The sequence below is a fragment of the Neofelis nebulosa genome, chromosome 10 (genome assembly GCF_028018385.1).
Source record: "Neofelis nebulosa isolate mNeoNeb1 chromosome 10, mNeoNeb1.pri, whole genome shotgun sequence".
In the NCBI taxonomy this organism is placed as follows: Eukaryota; Metazoa; Chordata; class Mammalia; order Carnivora; family Felidae; genus Neofelis; species Neofelis nebulosa.
In genome coordinates, this window is record NC_080791.1 from 113,940,732 (window position 1) to 113,956,506 (window position 15,775).

General features: G+C 64.9%; 1 protein-coding gene across 1 annotated transcript; it reads left to right on the plus strand.

Annotated features, from left to right (window-relative positions):
* The first annotated feature begins 2,829 nt into the window (after positions 1 to 2,829).
* IGF2 (insulin like growth factor 2) lies at positions 2,830 to 13,706 on the plus strand. Its single transcript, XM_058690036.1, is given in 5 exon segments — positions 2,830 to 2,994; positions 7,853 to 8,015; positions 9,849 to 9,982; positions 9,984 to 10,001; positions 10,280 to 13,706. Coding segments are annotated over 5 exon segments (717 nt in total). The 5' UTR covers positions 2,830 to 2,832; the 3' UTR covers positions 10,520 to 13,706.
* The last annotated feature ends 2,069 nt before the right edge of the window (positions 13,707 to 15,775 follow it).

Sequence of the window (15,775 nt, forward strand, 5' to 3'; positions counted from 1 at the left end):
CTATTCTTTCACTAACATGTAGGCATTACACCCAAAGGACACCAAGCCCTATTCTGAACCACAGACAGTCTGCTCTTTTCTCGTGCCTTCTACAAAGTTCAGAGGTTGATTTCTGATCCCCAGAACTCATTGACCAATTTGTGTGTGTGTTGGGGGGTGCCATGAAAGATGTGGGAGCGTTTGTTTACAGGGCTCTCCAAGCTCCCTGGCCACTAATCAGGTCCCTTACAGTTTAGACACTGTCACCCAGACCCCGAAAGCACACTGAGCAATTACCCGAGATGTGCTTCTTGGTGACTGTGGTTTACGCAGGTTCCCCTGGGTCCCACCGCGCACAAAACAGACGCTCGCACAAAGCCCCTGTCTCCTTATACCGGGCTCTGTTGGGTGTTCCCAGGAACCAAATATTCTGAATATTTTCTCCGCATCATAAGATTTTGAGTATTAAAAAAAAAAATTTCCCCGTATCCCACTGGCTCACTGACAAAAGTCCAGATTTTCTAAAATTCAGACAGTGGTCTCAAATCCCAGGATGACACTGGACCCTTTTCCTGTTCCCTTATATTTGGACATGCTGGGCTGTCCTCTCAAATATTATTTATTGCCTTCCAGGCCCGTCAACACAGGCCCCAAAATTCCTTGGGCCCCAAAGCATCTTGGGCACCCACAAAGTCACCCAAAATGTAAGCAATGTTTCCTGGGTCTCTCACACACTGAAAACTCCTCATAGGTCACCAGTTTTGGACATTGATTTTCTAGGCCTCATGACCTACGAACTCTTAATCTTTTCCCTTAAAGCTTAGATATTGATCCCCAATTTTCCTGAGGACTCTGAGTAACTTCCCTGGATCCCCAGATTCAAAAATTAGTTTTCTGGGGCCTCCAAATTGAGACATGTCTCCCAGCCCTTCAAAATAAATTGGGACTTTCCCCCCACTTCCACAAAACAACTGAGCCTTTTTTGGACACTGATTTTTGAGTCCCCTGAATTTATGACCCTTGCCCCAGGTCCCCGTAAATTTAGGCAGCTTCCCATGGGCTCCCCAAAATGAAAATGTCCAGGGATCAAAAAATATCCTAGAAATCCCAGGTCTTATGGGCCTGTGTCCTACAAGCTTCCTGGCTACTAACCAGGGTCCCTGAAATTTAGATCTCTGCCTCCATTGGACAATTCCCATGGATCCCCAAAACTTGGGCCATTGTAGACAGTGCCCAAGAAAACAGTATATTTTTTCCCTGTTCATCAGAAATAAACTAATTGAAATCGAATAGAAAATTAAAATATAAAAGGACATGGATTTTCTGGATTTCCCAGGTGTACTGATCACACCCCAGTTTCCTCCATTTAGACAGTATTTCTCGAGTCCCTACAGGACAGTGAGAATTCTCCTCAAAGCCACAATTATGGAGTTCCCCTCCTTGGCCTCGCAGGCATCCAGGCCACTAACCTGCATTCGTCAACTGTGGAAGCAATTCTGTATTTCCCGTCACCACACTGAGACTTTGCCTAGCCCCCCCAAAGTGTGTTCAGTGTTTCACTTCCCCCAATTTTAGATAACGTGCCTCTTAGGTCCCCCCTGCGTTTCGCGTTGAGAATTTTCCCAGAGTCACCCCAAAACCTACCTCCCACAAATTAGACTAGGGTTCCCCCTAAGCTTGCTGACCAAGATGCTAGGGCCCCCACATGTTTGACTCTGATTTCTTGGCCCCCGCGAGCCCTGAGCAACTTCCCCTGATCCACTAGACTTGGACCCTGTATCTGGAGTCTCAGATTTAGTCATTGATTACAGCTCCCCACATCAAGGGAGCCTCCCTCGGGTCTCCTACGTCGGGGTACTGGGGCCTTCGGCCGCAAACCACACGGAGCTCTGACTTGCCTTCCGATATCTGGGCATTGTTCCCGGCCCGCCCGCAGCCCCTCGGCAGCTTTCTCAGTCCCGCTGGCGGCGGGGCACGAGTTTCAGGCCTCTCTTCGTCTCCTACGAAAGCCCCCAAGCTGCTCGGATTTGGGAGATTTCTCTCTGCGTTCCCCCAACACACTTGGCCCTGCAGCGTATCCGCCAGAACGTGGGCAGTGCTTCTCCCGCGTCCAGGAAAACGACTGGGCATTGCCCCCAGTTTCCCCCAAATTTGGGCATTGTCCCCGGGTCTTCCAACGGACTGGGCGTTGCCCCCGGACATTGGGGACTGCCCCCGGGGTCTCGCTCACCTTCAGCAGCGTCCACCGCCGCCTCAGAGCGCTCGTTTTGCTGCCTCAGCTCCTTCTGCGCCCGCGGACGCAGCCTCCAGCCTCCAGCCTTGCGGTGAGCTCCCCGCCGCCTCCGCGGCCCCGGCCCGGCTCCCCTCCCGCCCCGCCACTGTCCCGCCGGGGCCGCCGCTCGCCGGGAGGGCGCAGGAGTCCGCTGAGGGCTTGCGGCTCGGCGGCCGCGCTTGCTGCTGGGGCCGCGCGCCCCGAAACCCGCGCCGCTTTCGTTTGCTTTTTGCAAAGCTCACGATCGTGGGGGGAAGGGGCCGTGGCGGCCCCCAGTTGGGGAGGGCCTGGCGCTGGGTCGCAGGGACGCCGTGGAGAGGCGCACCCCGCTCTGGCGGCGCGGCGCCTCCAAGTCCGCCAGGCAGGGGACTCGGGGAGGCGCGCGCGCGGAGCGCGGGCGAAGTGATTGATGGCGGAGCGAGGGGGCGAGCCGGCGCGGGCTTCCGCCGGCGGCGGCCCCTTCCCCTCGGAGAGGCGCGGGTGGCCGGGGGCGCCGAGGGGCGGGCGGGACGCCGGGGCTTGTGCGTGGTTTTGACGTGGTAAAAATCACGACTTCTTACGTCGTCCAAACTCTCCAGGAGATGGTTTCCCCAGACCCCCAAATTATCGTGGTGGCCCCCGGGGCCGAACCCGAGTCTACGCAAGTCCAACGCAGTGAGGACGGGGGAACCATTCTCCGGATATTTTGGGTGGGCCCCAAAGGCGAGCTGCTTAGACGAACCCCGGTGAGCTCGGTCATGCAGGTAGGATTGGAGCGCCGCTTCCCGCCCTGCTCCTCCGTCCCCGGCCAGGCGCGGCCTCGGTCAGCCCCATCGGCCGGCGCTCCCCGGGAACCGCACCTGGCGGCCGCCGCAGCTGCACCCCGGCTCCCGCGCGGCACCGGGGGGCGCTCAGGTTCTGGCTGCTGCGACTCCAGGAGCCGCGCCTGCTCGGGCAGGTGGCGGCCGCGCGCCATGCCCAAGCCCCGGGCTTCCTCCCTCCCCTGCAGCTCCCCGCGGGACTCGGGGACCCCCCCCCCCCCCGACCGGGCGCCGCCAAACCACCTGCGTCCTCCTCACTCTGGACCGCGCGCGCCCGCCGCGTAGCCCTCGGCCGCCGCTAGGGCCCGGGACACCGCCCACCCTTCTCGCTTCGCGCCCCCCGCGTGCGCGAACCTAGAGACCCCTAGGAATCTAGAGATCCCGGGAACCCGAGCGTCCCCCCTCCCCCCCGCCCTTCCCCCCCTTCCCCCCCACCGACACACACTTCAGAACGCGAGACTCGGGACTCGGGATTTCTTTCGCATTCTGCCGCTCCCCGCCCCCAGCCCAATCTGGCCCCGAGCACCCCACAGCACCCCCCCCCTACCGTCGCCCCCGGGCCGGGGGCCCCCAGCCCGCGGCCCACCCACCACCCCCCCACCCCACCCCCAGCTCGACTTGCGGGGGCGGTCCGGGGGGCGGGGCCAGCGCCCCTCGGGCGCCCATTGGCGCGGGCGCGGGGCCAGCGGGGCCCGAGCGGGCGCCGCGCCGCGGGGTGGCGCGGCTATAAGAGCCGGGCGTTGGCGCCCGCAGTTCGCCTGCTCTCCGGCGGAGCTGCGTGAGGCCAGGCCGGCCCCCGGCCCCCCCCTTCCGGCCGCCCCCGCCTCCTGGCCCACGCCCGCCCGCGCTCGGCCCGCCAGCGCCTCCACCCGGCCGGCGGCCCCGCGTCTTCGCCGCCCGCCGACACGCTGCTGACTCCCGCCTCGGGCGCCGTCGGCGGGGCCGCGCTCCGCCGGGCCTGCGGATCCCCGCCGCCTCCTCTTCCATCTACCTCAACGCCCGCCCCCGCTTCGCCCGAGGAGGCGGTCCCCCCCGCAGGCAGTCCGGCTCGCAGGCCGCCGGCGTTGTCACCCCCCCGCGCTGTCCCCCAGCCCTCCCCGGCGCGCGGCCGGCCGCTCCCCCCTCCTCGCCGCGTCCCGAGCGGCTCGGCGCAGCCACCGCCACCGCCACCCCACCCCCGGGCCCGGGCTCGCGACGGCCGAGGGCTCCGTCGGCCCAATCCGAGCTGGGCGCCCGCGGCCCGGGCGCCCTTCCGCTCCGCCCCCCTCCGCACCTTCCCCGGCCCTCGACGTCGCGCCCTGCCCCGGCTTCTCTGTGCTCCCCGGCCCCCTCTCCGGCCTCTGGCCCCGGCGCCCGCTCTCCGCTCTCCCGCAGCCTGCCCTTCGCTCCCTCCCGTCCCCCCCGGCTCCTTGCCTCCGACTCCCTCCCCCTCCACGCCCGCCCTCTCGCCTCGCCGTCCCGAAGCGGATTAATTATACGCTTTCTGTTTCTCTCCGCGCTGTTCTCCCCCGCTGCGAGCCTGCCCGCCTCTCGCTGTCCTCTCTCCCTCTCTCGCCCTCTCTTCGGCCCCCCCCCTTTCACGTTCTCTCTGTGTCTCTCACTATCTCTGCCCCCCTCTATCCTTGATACAACAGCTGACCTCATTTCCCGATACCCTTTCCCCCCCTAAAAGTACAACATCTGGCCCGCCCCAGCCCGCGGACAGCCCGCCCTCCCCAGACGATCGGACGAGTCCCCCCCCCCAAAAAAAAGCCATCCCCCCGTTCTGCCCCGTCGCACATTCGGCCCCCGCGACTCGGCCAGAGCGGCGCTGGCACAGGAGTGTCCGGCAGGAGGGCCAGCGCCCGCTGCTCGGTTTGCGATACGCAGCAGGGAGGTGGGCCGCAGCTGTGCCGGCTTCCAGGTAAGCGGCGTGCGGGCCGGCCGGGAGGGGACGGGGGGCCCCGGCGGGCCCCGGGCGGGGGTGGGGGGGAGGGGAGGAGGCCGCGGGGCCGGCTCCCGGTGGCGAAGCCCGCGCTCTCCCCAGCGCCGCGGAGGAGGGGCGGGGGTGGGGTGGGGGGGCTGGCTGGGGGCTTCGGGAAGTGCCCAGGGAGGTGCGAGCTGTCTGCAGAGGCGACTTCCTGGTCGGCTTGTGGGTGCAGCGGGGTGTTGCTGAAAGCCTGCGATTTGTGCCGTGCGGGGGCGGGCCGTGTCCCCCAGGGTGCCGGGTAACGAGGAGGGGCGCGAGCCTCAGAAACCCACCCTGGTATGTTGACGCCGTGCCAGCAAGACTGAAGGAGGAAAACGGGGTGGGCGGGGCCAGGATGGAACAGGGGGCGAGTTGGCAAAAGGCTCACACCCGGCGCCACATGTGCAGTTGACCCCCCCTCCCCACGCGCGGGTGCACCCCCCCCCCACACACACACAGCCCCCTCCCTGTCCCTGTCCCCAACGTTTCCACCGGGGAATCTGGGGAGAGGGGCCGGTGGAAGGCTCCGAAGGGCAGGAGTGTACAGCCTGGAGAGGGTAACTGCCCCTGCCCAGTGGGGTAGATGGAACTTTCCATGCAAGGGGGTGTAGAGCAGCCCCCCTGCCTCCCCTTCCCCCCACTGCCTGGCGCCTAGAGGGGCTGGGGGTGCAGGAGGAGCCCCCCACCCCCACCCCCACCCCGGGGTACTTTGCTGAGGGGTGGTCCGGAGCAAGTTGTTGGGGGTGCAGGAGAGAAGGGACTGGCTGGGGAGAGGGAGGGGGCGGGAGCAAAGGGGGCGGGGGGAGTGGTCAGCAGGGAGAGGGGTGGGGGGTAGGGTGGAGCCGGGGCTGGGAGGAGCCGGCTCAGACATAAAAGCCAAAGCACTGACCAGCCTGCAAACTGGACATTAGCTTCTCCTGTGAGGCAGTCCTTCCAGCCTCCTCCTCCTCCTCCAGCCCCAGCGAGCCTCCTGTCCAGCTGCAGGTAACCGGGGCTGTTGAGCGAGGACCCCCGCTGCCCTCTCGCTCCGGCCTGCCCTGCCCTGCCCACCCCGCTGATGGGGGCCTCGGGCCTCAGCCCCTCAGCCCCTCCTCTCCGCCTCTGCCCTCCTTGCCCCTGGCCTCCCTCCTCCCCGCCACCGCTGGCTCACCTGGCCCAGAGGGCACGCCCCTCACCCAGCCTCTGCTCTCCGCTGGTGCCGGCCGGGACCCCTCACTGGAGTGGCTGGCTTGCAGAGGGTGCAGCTGTGGCTCGCTCGGAAGGCGCCCGGTCACTAGCTGGCCAGATTGTTCTTAGAATTTGGAAGGGGGCAGCGGTGGGGGGCAGCTTGGGAGACTGGCTGGGGCCCGGTCCAAGGCGGGAGGAGGTGAGGGGGGGCGCACTTCACACCCTCCTGTGGAGCTGGCCTCTGCTCTTTAGCCGAGTTGAAGCGGGACTGTGCTCCCTTCTTGGTTGCCTCCTCTCCTGCACGATTTATGGCACCAGAAATTCCCTGGGCCTAGCGTGCAGCGGCCTCGCTCCAGGCTGGGAAGGGGCATGCTGCGTGGTGGCCCCCCCGCCCTGTCCCCCGCCCCCCGCCCCGAGCCCACCGGGTGTGAAGCCTGGGAGGGGCACATCCGGGCAGGCTGCCCAGCCCCCGGCTCGGGTAGCCTCAGGGTGCCAGTGGGCTCGGAGGCACTGGGCCGTGACTGTCGCCCCAGAAGGGGCTTGTACCTGGGCCTGTGGAGGGCTTCCAGGGGCTACCTGCCTGTGGTTGGGAGGGGGGGGGGTGCTTCCACTTTCTGGAGGGGGCAGGGGCAGCTTGCTGGGTCTAAAAGAGAACCTAAGGCCCCCTCCCAAGCCCTCCCAAGCCTTAAGGGGCCTGGCTAACCCTGGCCCCGGGGCCTTGCAGCCACACAGCCCGGGCAGGGGGTGTGTCCCGAGACGTGCTTCTCGGTCCTGACTGGGCCCCAAGGACCTGGTGTCCAGCCTCCAGCTGCCCTGACTTGTTCTCTCCAGCTCCCTGGGTGGGGTTTGGTACCTCAGTGAGGAGAGGGTCTGATGAACCCACAGGGACCTTGAGGTGCCTGGCCCTGGAGGGTGGGTGTGATGCCAGGCCCGGAGAGGAGGCCTTTGGCCTTTTTGTGTGTTTTGGGGTGCCCAGGGCAGGCTGGGGTGGGGGACTGGGCGATTCAGGAGAATGAGGCCCCTGGAAGTGTGGCTGCACTGCATAGTAACCACTGGATCCTCGACCTGAGCTTTGCTCAGTCCCCGGGGGGGGGGGGGGGGGGAGTGGGGGGGTGGGGGGTGGCTGGGAGGGTGGAAGAGGCTGTGGGGGAGGGGGAAGGGGTGGGATTGGCACAGCAGGACCCCTGCTGCTTGGAGGGGGGCAGGTCCTCTGGGATGCACACAGCTCTGCGGTGGGGCGGGGCCGTCTGCCATCTTGGCTGATGCGGGGAGGCCCGCGGAGTGGCCACTGCCCTGCGCTGGTCCCGCCCCCCCATGACTTCATAGGACAGAGGCCAGGTTCAGTGTCCAGCCCTGTCCCCTGCGGCTCTGGGGTGTGGCTGAGCCCCTGCGGTGGTGACGGCGGGGGCGATCATCCCCTCGTGAAACTTGGTGCCCATCAAAGATGTGCTTCACACACATCCGCTCAAACCTGGGGCGACTGCGCACCCCGCCTGGGCAGGAGAGCACGCGTTCTTTCCGGTCATTAGAGCGGCCACATTTAGGACATGGCGATCTAAAGCCGGAACCGAACTTGGAATCAGGAGGTGGCCGGGCTGGTGTCTCCCAGAGGCCCCGGCCTGGCGGGGCGGCGGGAGTGGCCTCCAGCCCTGGACTTGGCTCATGGCCTCCTGTCTCCGCCCCTAGATGCCGATGGGGGTCCCAATGGGGAAGTCGATGCTGGTGTTGCTCACCTTCTTGGCCTTGGCCTCGTGCTGCTTTGCTGCTTACCGCCCCAGTGAGACCCTGTGCGGCGGGGAGCTGGTGGACACCCTCCAGTTTGTCTGTGGGGACCGCGGCTTTTACTTCAGTAAGTAGCCCAGTGCGCGTTGGGGCGGGGGTGGGGGGGGGCGCACCCAGCAGGTGCTCTCTAAATGCTGGAGTCCTCCCTCCCGTCTCCCAGACGCCCATGGACACCTCCTGGGATACCTGGTGTGGGTGGCCAGGCAGAGGGAAGCTACTGAGACTCCATGAGCACAGTTGGGACCCTGGAGTCCACATTTATTGGGCACCTGCAGTGAGCATGGGTGGTGCCTACACCCCTGACCTTCCTGTGACACGATGAAAAGTAGAACGCTCTCCTCCCAGGCAGGGTGGGATCTAGGTGGGGGCCAGGCCGTAGCAGGTGCGGGTGGGGTGCAGGGTGGGCTGGAGGCAGACCCCAGTCCTGGCAGGGAGGCGGACTTTCCCTCACTGCTTCTTCCTGACCTGCTCTTGGGTGGGCTGTGGGCACAACAGTTTCCCACACATCTGGGGGGGGAGGGGTGCGTCTGACATGTAGATGGTGGGCGGGCAGGTATTTGTGGATTACCTGATTTAGCGTTTGGTAGAACGGACCGGAGACCCCTAAAAACCAAAGCGTGTGTTGCATGCCCCATGGGCTGGGGGGGTGCCGAGCTCCCCCCACCCCAGGCTTGCAGGAGAGGAGATGAGGCCCTGCCTACAAGGGGGGCGGGGTGGGGCATCCGCCTGAGGGGTGGGCCTCAGCGTGGGCTTTGGCTGTTTCTTGGGCTTCTCTCTTTCCAGGTCCATCCTGGGGCTGGGTTTTCCCCTAGAGCGCTGCTTTTCCTTGACCCGGGCCCTGGGTGGGGCCCCCAGTTGGAGGTGACCTCTTCCTCAGGGGCGTGGGCCATTGCCCTCCCCTCCCAGAAAGCTGGGCCTCAGGGGAGCATTTATCTGGATAGTGGGAGGGACTGCAGAGCAGACCCAGGCTGACCCTGAAGGTGGGGAGCGCGAGCTCCCTGCTGCGGGCTCAGCCACCTCTGTTCCCAACAGGAGCCCGGTCGCGGGTGGGGGCGGGGGAGGTGAGATGGTGAGGACCCTGGTGGTCCCACCTGGCCCTGCTGCTCCCCGAGCGAGCGGCATCCCCCTCTGCAGCCTCTACTTACCCAGCGGTGAAACGGGCCGCACAGACGCCAGCCTTGGTCTCTCCAAGCTTCTCTTTGAAAAGCACTCCTGCTTCTCCACGCTCTGGAAGCCCAGTCCACCCTGGCCTTGCCTGTGCCCCCCCCACCCCACCCTCGCACCTGCCTCCTTTTGGGGGCAGGAAGTGGCACTGCGTAGGGTCTGGTGCCCAGGGAGTGAGGCTCCTGCAAGGAGGGCTGGGCCGAGCTCCCACCCAGTGGGACCTCCTCCCCCCTGGCGCCCGTCCTCCCCCCGCCTCCCCCTCCCCCTCCAAGGCGAGGGCCGGACTTTTCCTTGCAGCTGACCTTGGAGCCCAAGCAGCGGAGGGGCGGGGACGACGGGAGGAAAGGGGGGCGTGGTTTCATGCAGGTCCTCACTCCTCCCCTCCCGTCTTCCCCTTCTTCTCCCATGCCTGCCTCGGAGTCTCGAGGGCTACGGGCCACCCAGGGTCCTGCTCTGTTCAGGGAGGACACTTGCGTCCCAGCGTGGCCTTCAGGACGGGACCCTGCGCCCCGCATCGTGGGGGGGCGGCTGGGCCCCTGACGGGCTCACGCCTGCGCACTTTCCCCACCTCCCTGGGCAGTGGACCCTGGAGGCCGTGCCCACCGTCCGTGCGAGGAGGGAGGCACCGCGAGGCCAGGGGCTGGCGCTCTGCCTCCCCGGGGCCAGCGCCCCCTTGCCCGGCTGTGGTGCACTTGGTGCTCAAGGGCGGCTCTCGTTCCCCCTGTGGGACTTCCAGGCAGGCCGGCGAGCCGCGTGAACCGCCGCAGCAGCCGTGGCATCGTGGAAGAGTGTTGCTTCCGCAGCTGTGACCTGGCCCTTCTGGAGACCTACTGCGCCGCCCCCGCCAAGTCCGAGAGGGACGTGTCGACCCCCTCCGACCGTGCTTCCGGTAGGCACGGGGCCGCTGCTGGGGGGGGGGGTGGTGGGGGACCCTGCTCTCCTGCCCTCCCTCTGGGGGGACCGGGGCTCAGCCAGCTCCTGGCTTGCGGGTCCCCCACGCCAAGGACCCCGGTCCAGAGCCGGCCGTCCAGCCGTTCCCCGTGGGCAGGCGAGCCCCCTCCCCGTGTGGGGCCGCTGAGGGGTCCACGGGGGAGGGCAGGGTGGCTGGGGGCAGGAGCCAGGGAGCGGGGGCCCCTTGACTGGTCCTCCCCGCCCCCCCCCCCCCAGGACAACTTCCCCAGATACCCCGTGGGCAAGTTCTTCCAATATGACAGCTGGAAGCAATCGGCCCAGCGCCTGCGCAGGGGCCTGCCTGCTCTCCTGCGCGCCCGCCGGGGTCGCATGCTCGCCAAGGAGCTCGAGGCGTTCAGAGAGGCCAAGCGTCACCGTCCCCTGATCGCCCTGCCCACCCACGACCCCGCCGCCCACGGGGGCGCCTCTCCGGAGGCGTCCGCCAATCGGAAGTGAGCCAAACTGTCGTAATTCTGCAGAATGGCACCGTCCACCTGGTGCCCTCCTCCTGACCGGGGGCCGTGTTCCATCGGGTCCCGCCTCCGACATCTCCCGGTACCATTTTCCCTCCGCGGGCTCCCCCACCCCCAGCCCCCTGTGCCCCAACCTCCCCATGTCAGGCTCTTCTCTCCTTGGCCTTCTCCATCCGGCCAAGGGGAATGGTAGTAACACCTCCGAAACTATACAAACTCAATTGGCGTTAAGCATCCCCCCAAATCACCCCCAAATCACACGACAAAATACTAAACTATGAACCCCTGAATGACACACACGCATGCACATCAGTCCCCTTAAAACTAATTGGCTTTTTAGAAACACCAGAACAGTAATTTGGCTTAAAAAAAAAAAAACAAAACAACTAAAAATATCAATTGGCTAAAAAAATACTAAAACCAAATTGACTTAAAAACGATTGGCATAATGAAAGAATCAGGCACCCCCCTTCCCTCTCTTCCCCAGGGACCTCGAGTCAGATTGGCCGCGGCTCGGGCCCCTGACCGACCAGGAGAGAGGAAGGGACCCCAGATCTGCAGGCAGGCACGTCCTTGCTCTACAGCCAGCTCCGGCCCTCCACAGGGAGAATTGGCCATCCTACGACAGCATAGCCCCTTCGCTCTGTTTTCCATCCTCGAAAATCACCATGGAGCTGGTTGGGGGTTCCCAGTAAGACCGAAGGAGGGGAGAACAGAACATGAAAACCAAAATTTGTGAAAATAAGCTTTAATTGGCCCAAACCCCCATGCACCCTAAAGTCAATCCTCCCCAAACCTACACACCCCAAATTCTCACATCTCAGTCCCCCCCTCTAAAAAACAGGCATCCTGCAGACACCCCCCTACATGCACCCACACTCACACATGCACAGCCCTCACACACTCTCATGTACATGCACACATACACACACACTCTCGTGCACACACAGCCCCTCACGCACACACACCCTCACATGCACACACGCACACAGATGAGTGAACTCAGCACGGTGCAGGTCGGACCACGTTCTGCCTTGGCCCCTTCTCTAAGCCGTTTGGTGATGAGGTTTTCATGGGCTGCTCTCCCCTCTGGACCCCTGGGATGCACTCTTGGGGTGGGAGAGGGTGTGTCCCAGGCCCAGGTGGGCGACCCCTCTGTCTGAGATGACGGAGGCGCCTTTGCCCACGACCCCCGTGGTGTGAGCCCCGAAGCCCCCGGGCCCCATCGGCATCCGTGCCCCCTACCACCGTGTGGCGAAAGGCACGGGTTTGGTGGGACTGGAGGTGGCTGTAGCTGAACGAGACGTGCCTTACAAAGTAGCCTGACCCCCTCGGTGTGCTCCGGTGAGAAAGACCTGGGGACCCCCCAGCACACCTAGGGACCATCTTTGCGGGTCCTCTGGGGGCCCCTCTCAGAAATGGGGGCTCCCAGGAGGCCGGCGAGGATGGTGGGGAGTGTGGGAAGTCTGGCGGTTGGAGGGGCGGGTGGGGGGGCAGTGGGGGCTGGGTGGGGGGACGCTCTGGAGCAGGAAGTGGTCCTGCGGGGTTCGGAGTAGCGGAGTCAGGAGTGACGAGGAGATTTGCAGAATTACCGATTGAATTAGGAGCCCAAATTGACGCCAACTGGTCTGTTACCCCCCTTTAATTGGTTTCTCCTGGGGCTTTTTTCCTTTTTTTTTTTTTTTTTTGACCCCTCCTTAGCTTTTTACGCGCTCACACACCAAATTAATCTTACTCCCCGTCCCACGTAACAGGGGGGCAGTGACCAAGCAACGACGCACGAAGCCACCACCACCACCTCTGCGGCTGAGCCGCACGTCCTGCTCCCCGCCATTTAGCGCCCCGATTCGGTTTTTGTTTTAATCTGTCCCTGTCGCTTGGGTTGAGTGGAGAGAGTGGGCCTCCGTGGGGCGCTGGCCACTGTGCCCCGCGGAGAAGCCGGAGGGGAAGGGAGCGGGCCGCTGCCCGGCCTGGCCTCTGGGGACGGTGGCTGGTCCCCTGAGGTCCTGAGGGGTGGAGGAGGGGCAGGGAGGTGTCTCCTCGGTGTCAGGAAGGTGCTCGGAGGCCACCAGGAAGAGGGGGCCCCTGGCTGGCTCAGGCCGGCTGGGGGGGAAGGGGTTGCAGGTGTGTGAGTCGAGGGGCTCCATCAGGCTGGAGCAGGTGGCCGCCTTCCTTGCACTTGGGGAGCCCTCCCCCCACCCCTCGGTGACACCTTGCCCACCTCCTCAGCGCCCTGTCTTGTCCCCAGGAGGCTCCGAGCTCTGCAGGGCATCCTAGGGGCCAGGCAGGGTGAGGTCGGGGAGCTGGGGAGGTCAGGAGGGTGCAGGCCCCGCAGAGCAGGAGAGCAGGCGGAAAGGTCCATCAGCCGGGGTCGCTTGGGCCCCGAGGCCCGCGGGTCTGGTGATACCGAAGCAGCCACCACCTCGGTGCCTAGGGCTGTGGCAGGGACCCGGGCGGCTGGGAGGCTTACCTCACCCCCGCTTCTGCCCCCAGTGCAGCCCCCCTGCACGACAGCCCGACTAGCATTCTAGAGGCCCGAGGCTTCTGGGCCCTGGCGACGGGGCTGGCATGACCCTGGGGGCGGTCCGTGCCAGTCCGCTCGAGGCACAGAGGGCCCTTTGGCAGGCGTCCGGGGACTGGGCCATTCGGACCATTGGACAGAAACCCCAAGAGCCAAATTGTCGTAACTGGGACCCAGATTGGCCTGAGATCCAAAAAGACGCGGAGGCACCCTAAATTGTCTGCCCGTCCTACCGGACGCCCAGCCCACCCAGTGTTACATTCTGCCTCCTTTGGGATGGGTGCTCCGGGACGTCTGCCAACGCTCCTCTGTGTCCCCCTGTGAGCAGCTCTCCGAGGGTCCTCAGCCATCCTGACCCGGGCCCCCCTCTGACCTCCTGAGCCCCTGCTTGTGGCTGTCCATCTTTTCTCCCCCCCTCAACTGTCTTCAGCAGGACCCCCTCTTGGGTCCCCCCCTGTGCCATCACCTGAAGACCCCCACGTGCCGAGCACCGAATGTCATCTCGCCCACTGCCCTGGTCCATCTGGCAGTGGCTGGTGCGGGCCTCCACTTGCCCCCTTTAACATGCTGATATTTCTGGCAAAACTCATTGCTTGGGTTTTGTCTTTAACGTTTACTGCTTGCAATCCCAATAAAGCATTCAAATTTATCTTGTTCTGAGTTCTCTGTTCTTTCACCGGCGCACAGGGTCCGGGGGTGGGGAGGGGCAGGGAGGGAGGCCCCTGGGGGTGCGGGCGCCCCTCTGCTCCCTCACGGCACAAACGGCAGGTCGGGGTGGCCTGGAAGCCTGTGCGCTTTCGGCGGGGACCAGGGCCATCTGCGTGTCCCGTGGCCTGGGACAATCTCAGGAGCCCAGTCCTCGAAGACGGGGTGCCCCTGCTGCAAAAAGGGGCTCTGAGGGGAGGGTTTCCAGGAGCCACTGAGGAGAAGGGAAGTGTCTTCAGTGCCAACCCCAGGGGCCTCTTCCAGCCTGGGGGTGGGTGCTGGGGGCCCACTGGGTCCCAAAAAGTTCTGGAAACTAGCTGTTGCCGGAGATGGGGTTTCATGTCACCTGCCCGGCCAGCTGCACGCACACGGGCAGGCTCACACTCTCCCTGAGACGGAGGCCACAGCAGGAGCTCCTCCTCAGACCTGCACCATGTCCCCGATTGCCCTGGCCACTGACCTTTAGGGTCCCTGGGCTGGAGAGAAGGTGGCAGAGCTGACATCTGTGATGCTCGAGGCCTCAGCTGGTCGCCTCCCTGCCCGCCCCCCAAGCCCTGGGTCCAGAGGTGCGCCATTGTGGGCAGTGGGGCCAGGAAGCATTCCGCCGGCAGACCCGGGGCTCTCGGGCCTGTCTGGGTGGGGGGAAGGCCTCCCGCCCTGAACCCCACCCTTCTTCCCGTCTCTGGTGTTTCCTGGCCTGGTGCTGGGCCGTGACAGGCTCAAAGCCAGTCCTCCAAGGTCTCCAGTGGCATCCACACAGGCGGCTGTGGTGCCCATGCTCACTGAGAGCTCCAAGCAGGGGGACCCGGGGGCTGCCTGGAGGAGGCAGGACCGGCCTCCAAGGATGAGGAAAACAGCAAGTCGGATGGGGACACCGGGCCCACCTTGGGGGCTGACGGAGGTGAGGCTGGGGGACCAGGTGAGCAGAGGGCCCAGGGCCCAGCAGTACAGGCACACCCTGCAGTGAACGGCCCTGCCCAGTCCCGCCCACTCCCGAGACCAGGTCAGAGCCCGGCTCCCACCCGCCCCCGAAGATTCACTTCGACCCTGCCCGGTTCCCCTTCTGGGACCCTCGGGGCGCTGGGCTCAGGGTCTCTCCTCCTCCCAGCTCTGGCAGCCCGCGCCCTCTCCAGCTGCCCCCCCCCCATTGCTGCCACACCCCAGGCCCTGCCTTGCTGCCTCCTGTCCCTCACTGCAGCCCAGCCCACCCGCACCCCTCCCTGCACTGGCTTTCCCCAAGACTCCCGTGACCTCCCCTGAGCTCCCGGCAGCTCTCCTGGGTTAGCCCAGACCCTGCTCCACTGCCAGGGCTGATGCTGCCCCCACCCCAATCTGCTTGGCCCACCGAGCCCCAGGCGTTCTGGGCTGCCCAGTTCTGCTTCTCTCCCCTCCCTCTGCTCTGTCAACTCTCCGCTCATCCCTGGGGCCTCATTCATTCATTCATTCGTTCGTTCACACACGAGGATGAGCACTCCCGTTTGCAGGGCTCCCCGAGGCTCAGGGTCATGGAGAGAGACGTCGGGGTCTCATGGAGAAAGTTATTTTGGAGTGCAGGCCTGGAGGAGGTGGGGAGCATGGGGTTCTTCTGGAAGAAGGGGTGGAGAGGGGCCTGGGGAGTCCGGGGTTAGGGACGGAGGCCAGGCTGCAGCAGGAAGAGGGGTCAGTGTGAGAGATGAGGTCAGGGCCAGAGCCAGGGCACCACAGGCCATTGTCACCCATTCAGCAAACGTTTACGGATTCCTACAGTGGTGCGCTGAATGCTGTTCCCCCCAAAAGACCACGTGTCTACATCCTGAGCCCTGGAGCCCGTGAATGCGACCTTATTTGGAAAGAGGGTCTTTGCAGGTGTCAGCGGAGGATGAGCTCCTCCGGGACTCAGGGCGAGCCTCAGTCCAACCACAGGTGTCCGTGTGGGAGAAGAGAGGGGCGGACAGGCGGCGAGGGCGGCCCCGGGAGCCTGGGAGCTGGGGGGGTCTCGGCCCTGGGACACTGACCGGAGAAGCTGACTTGGGA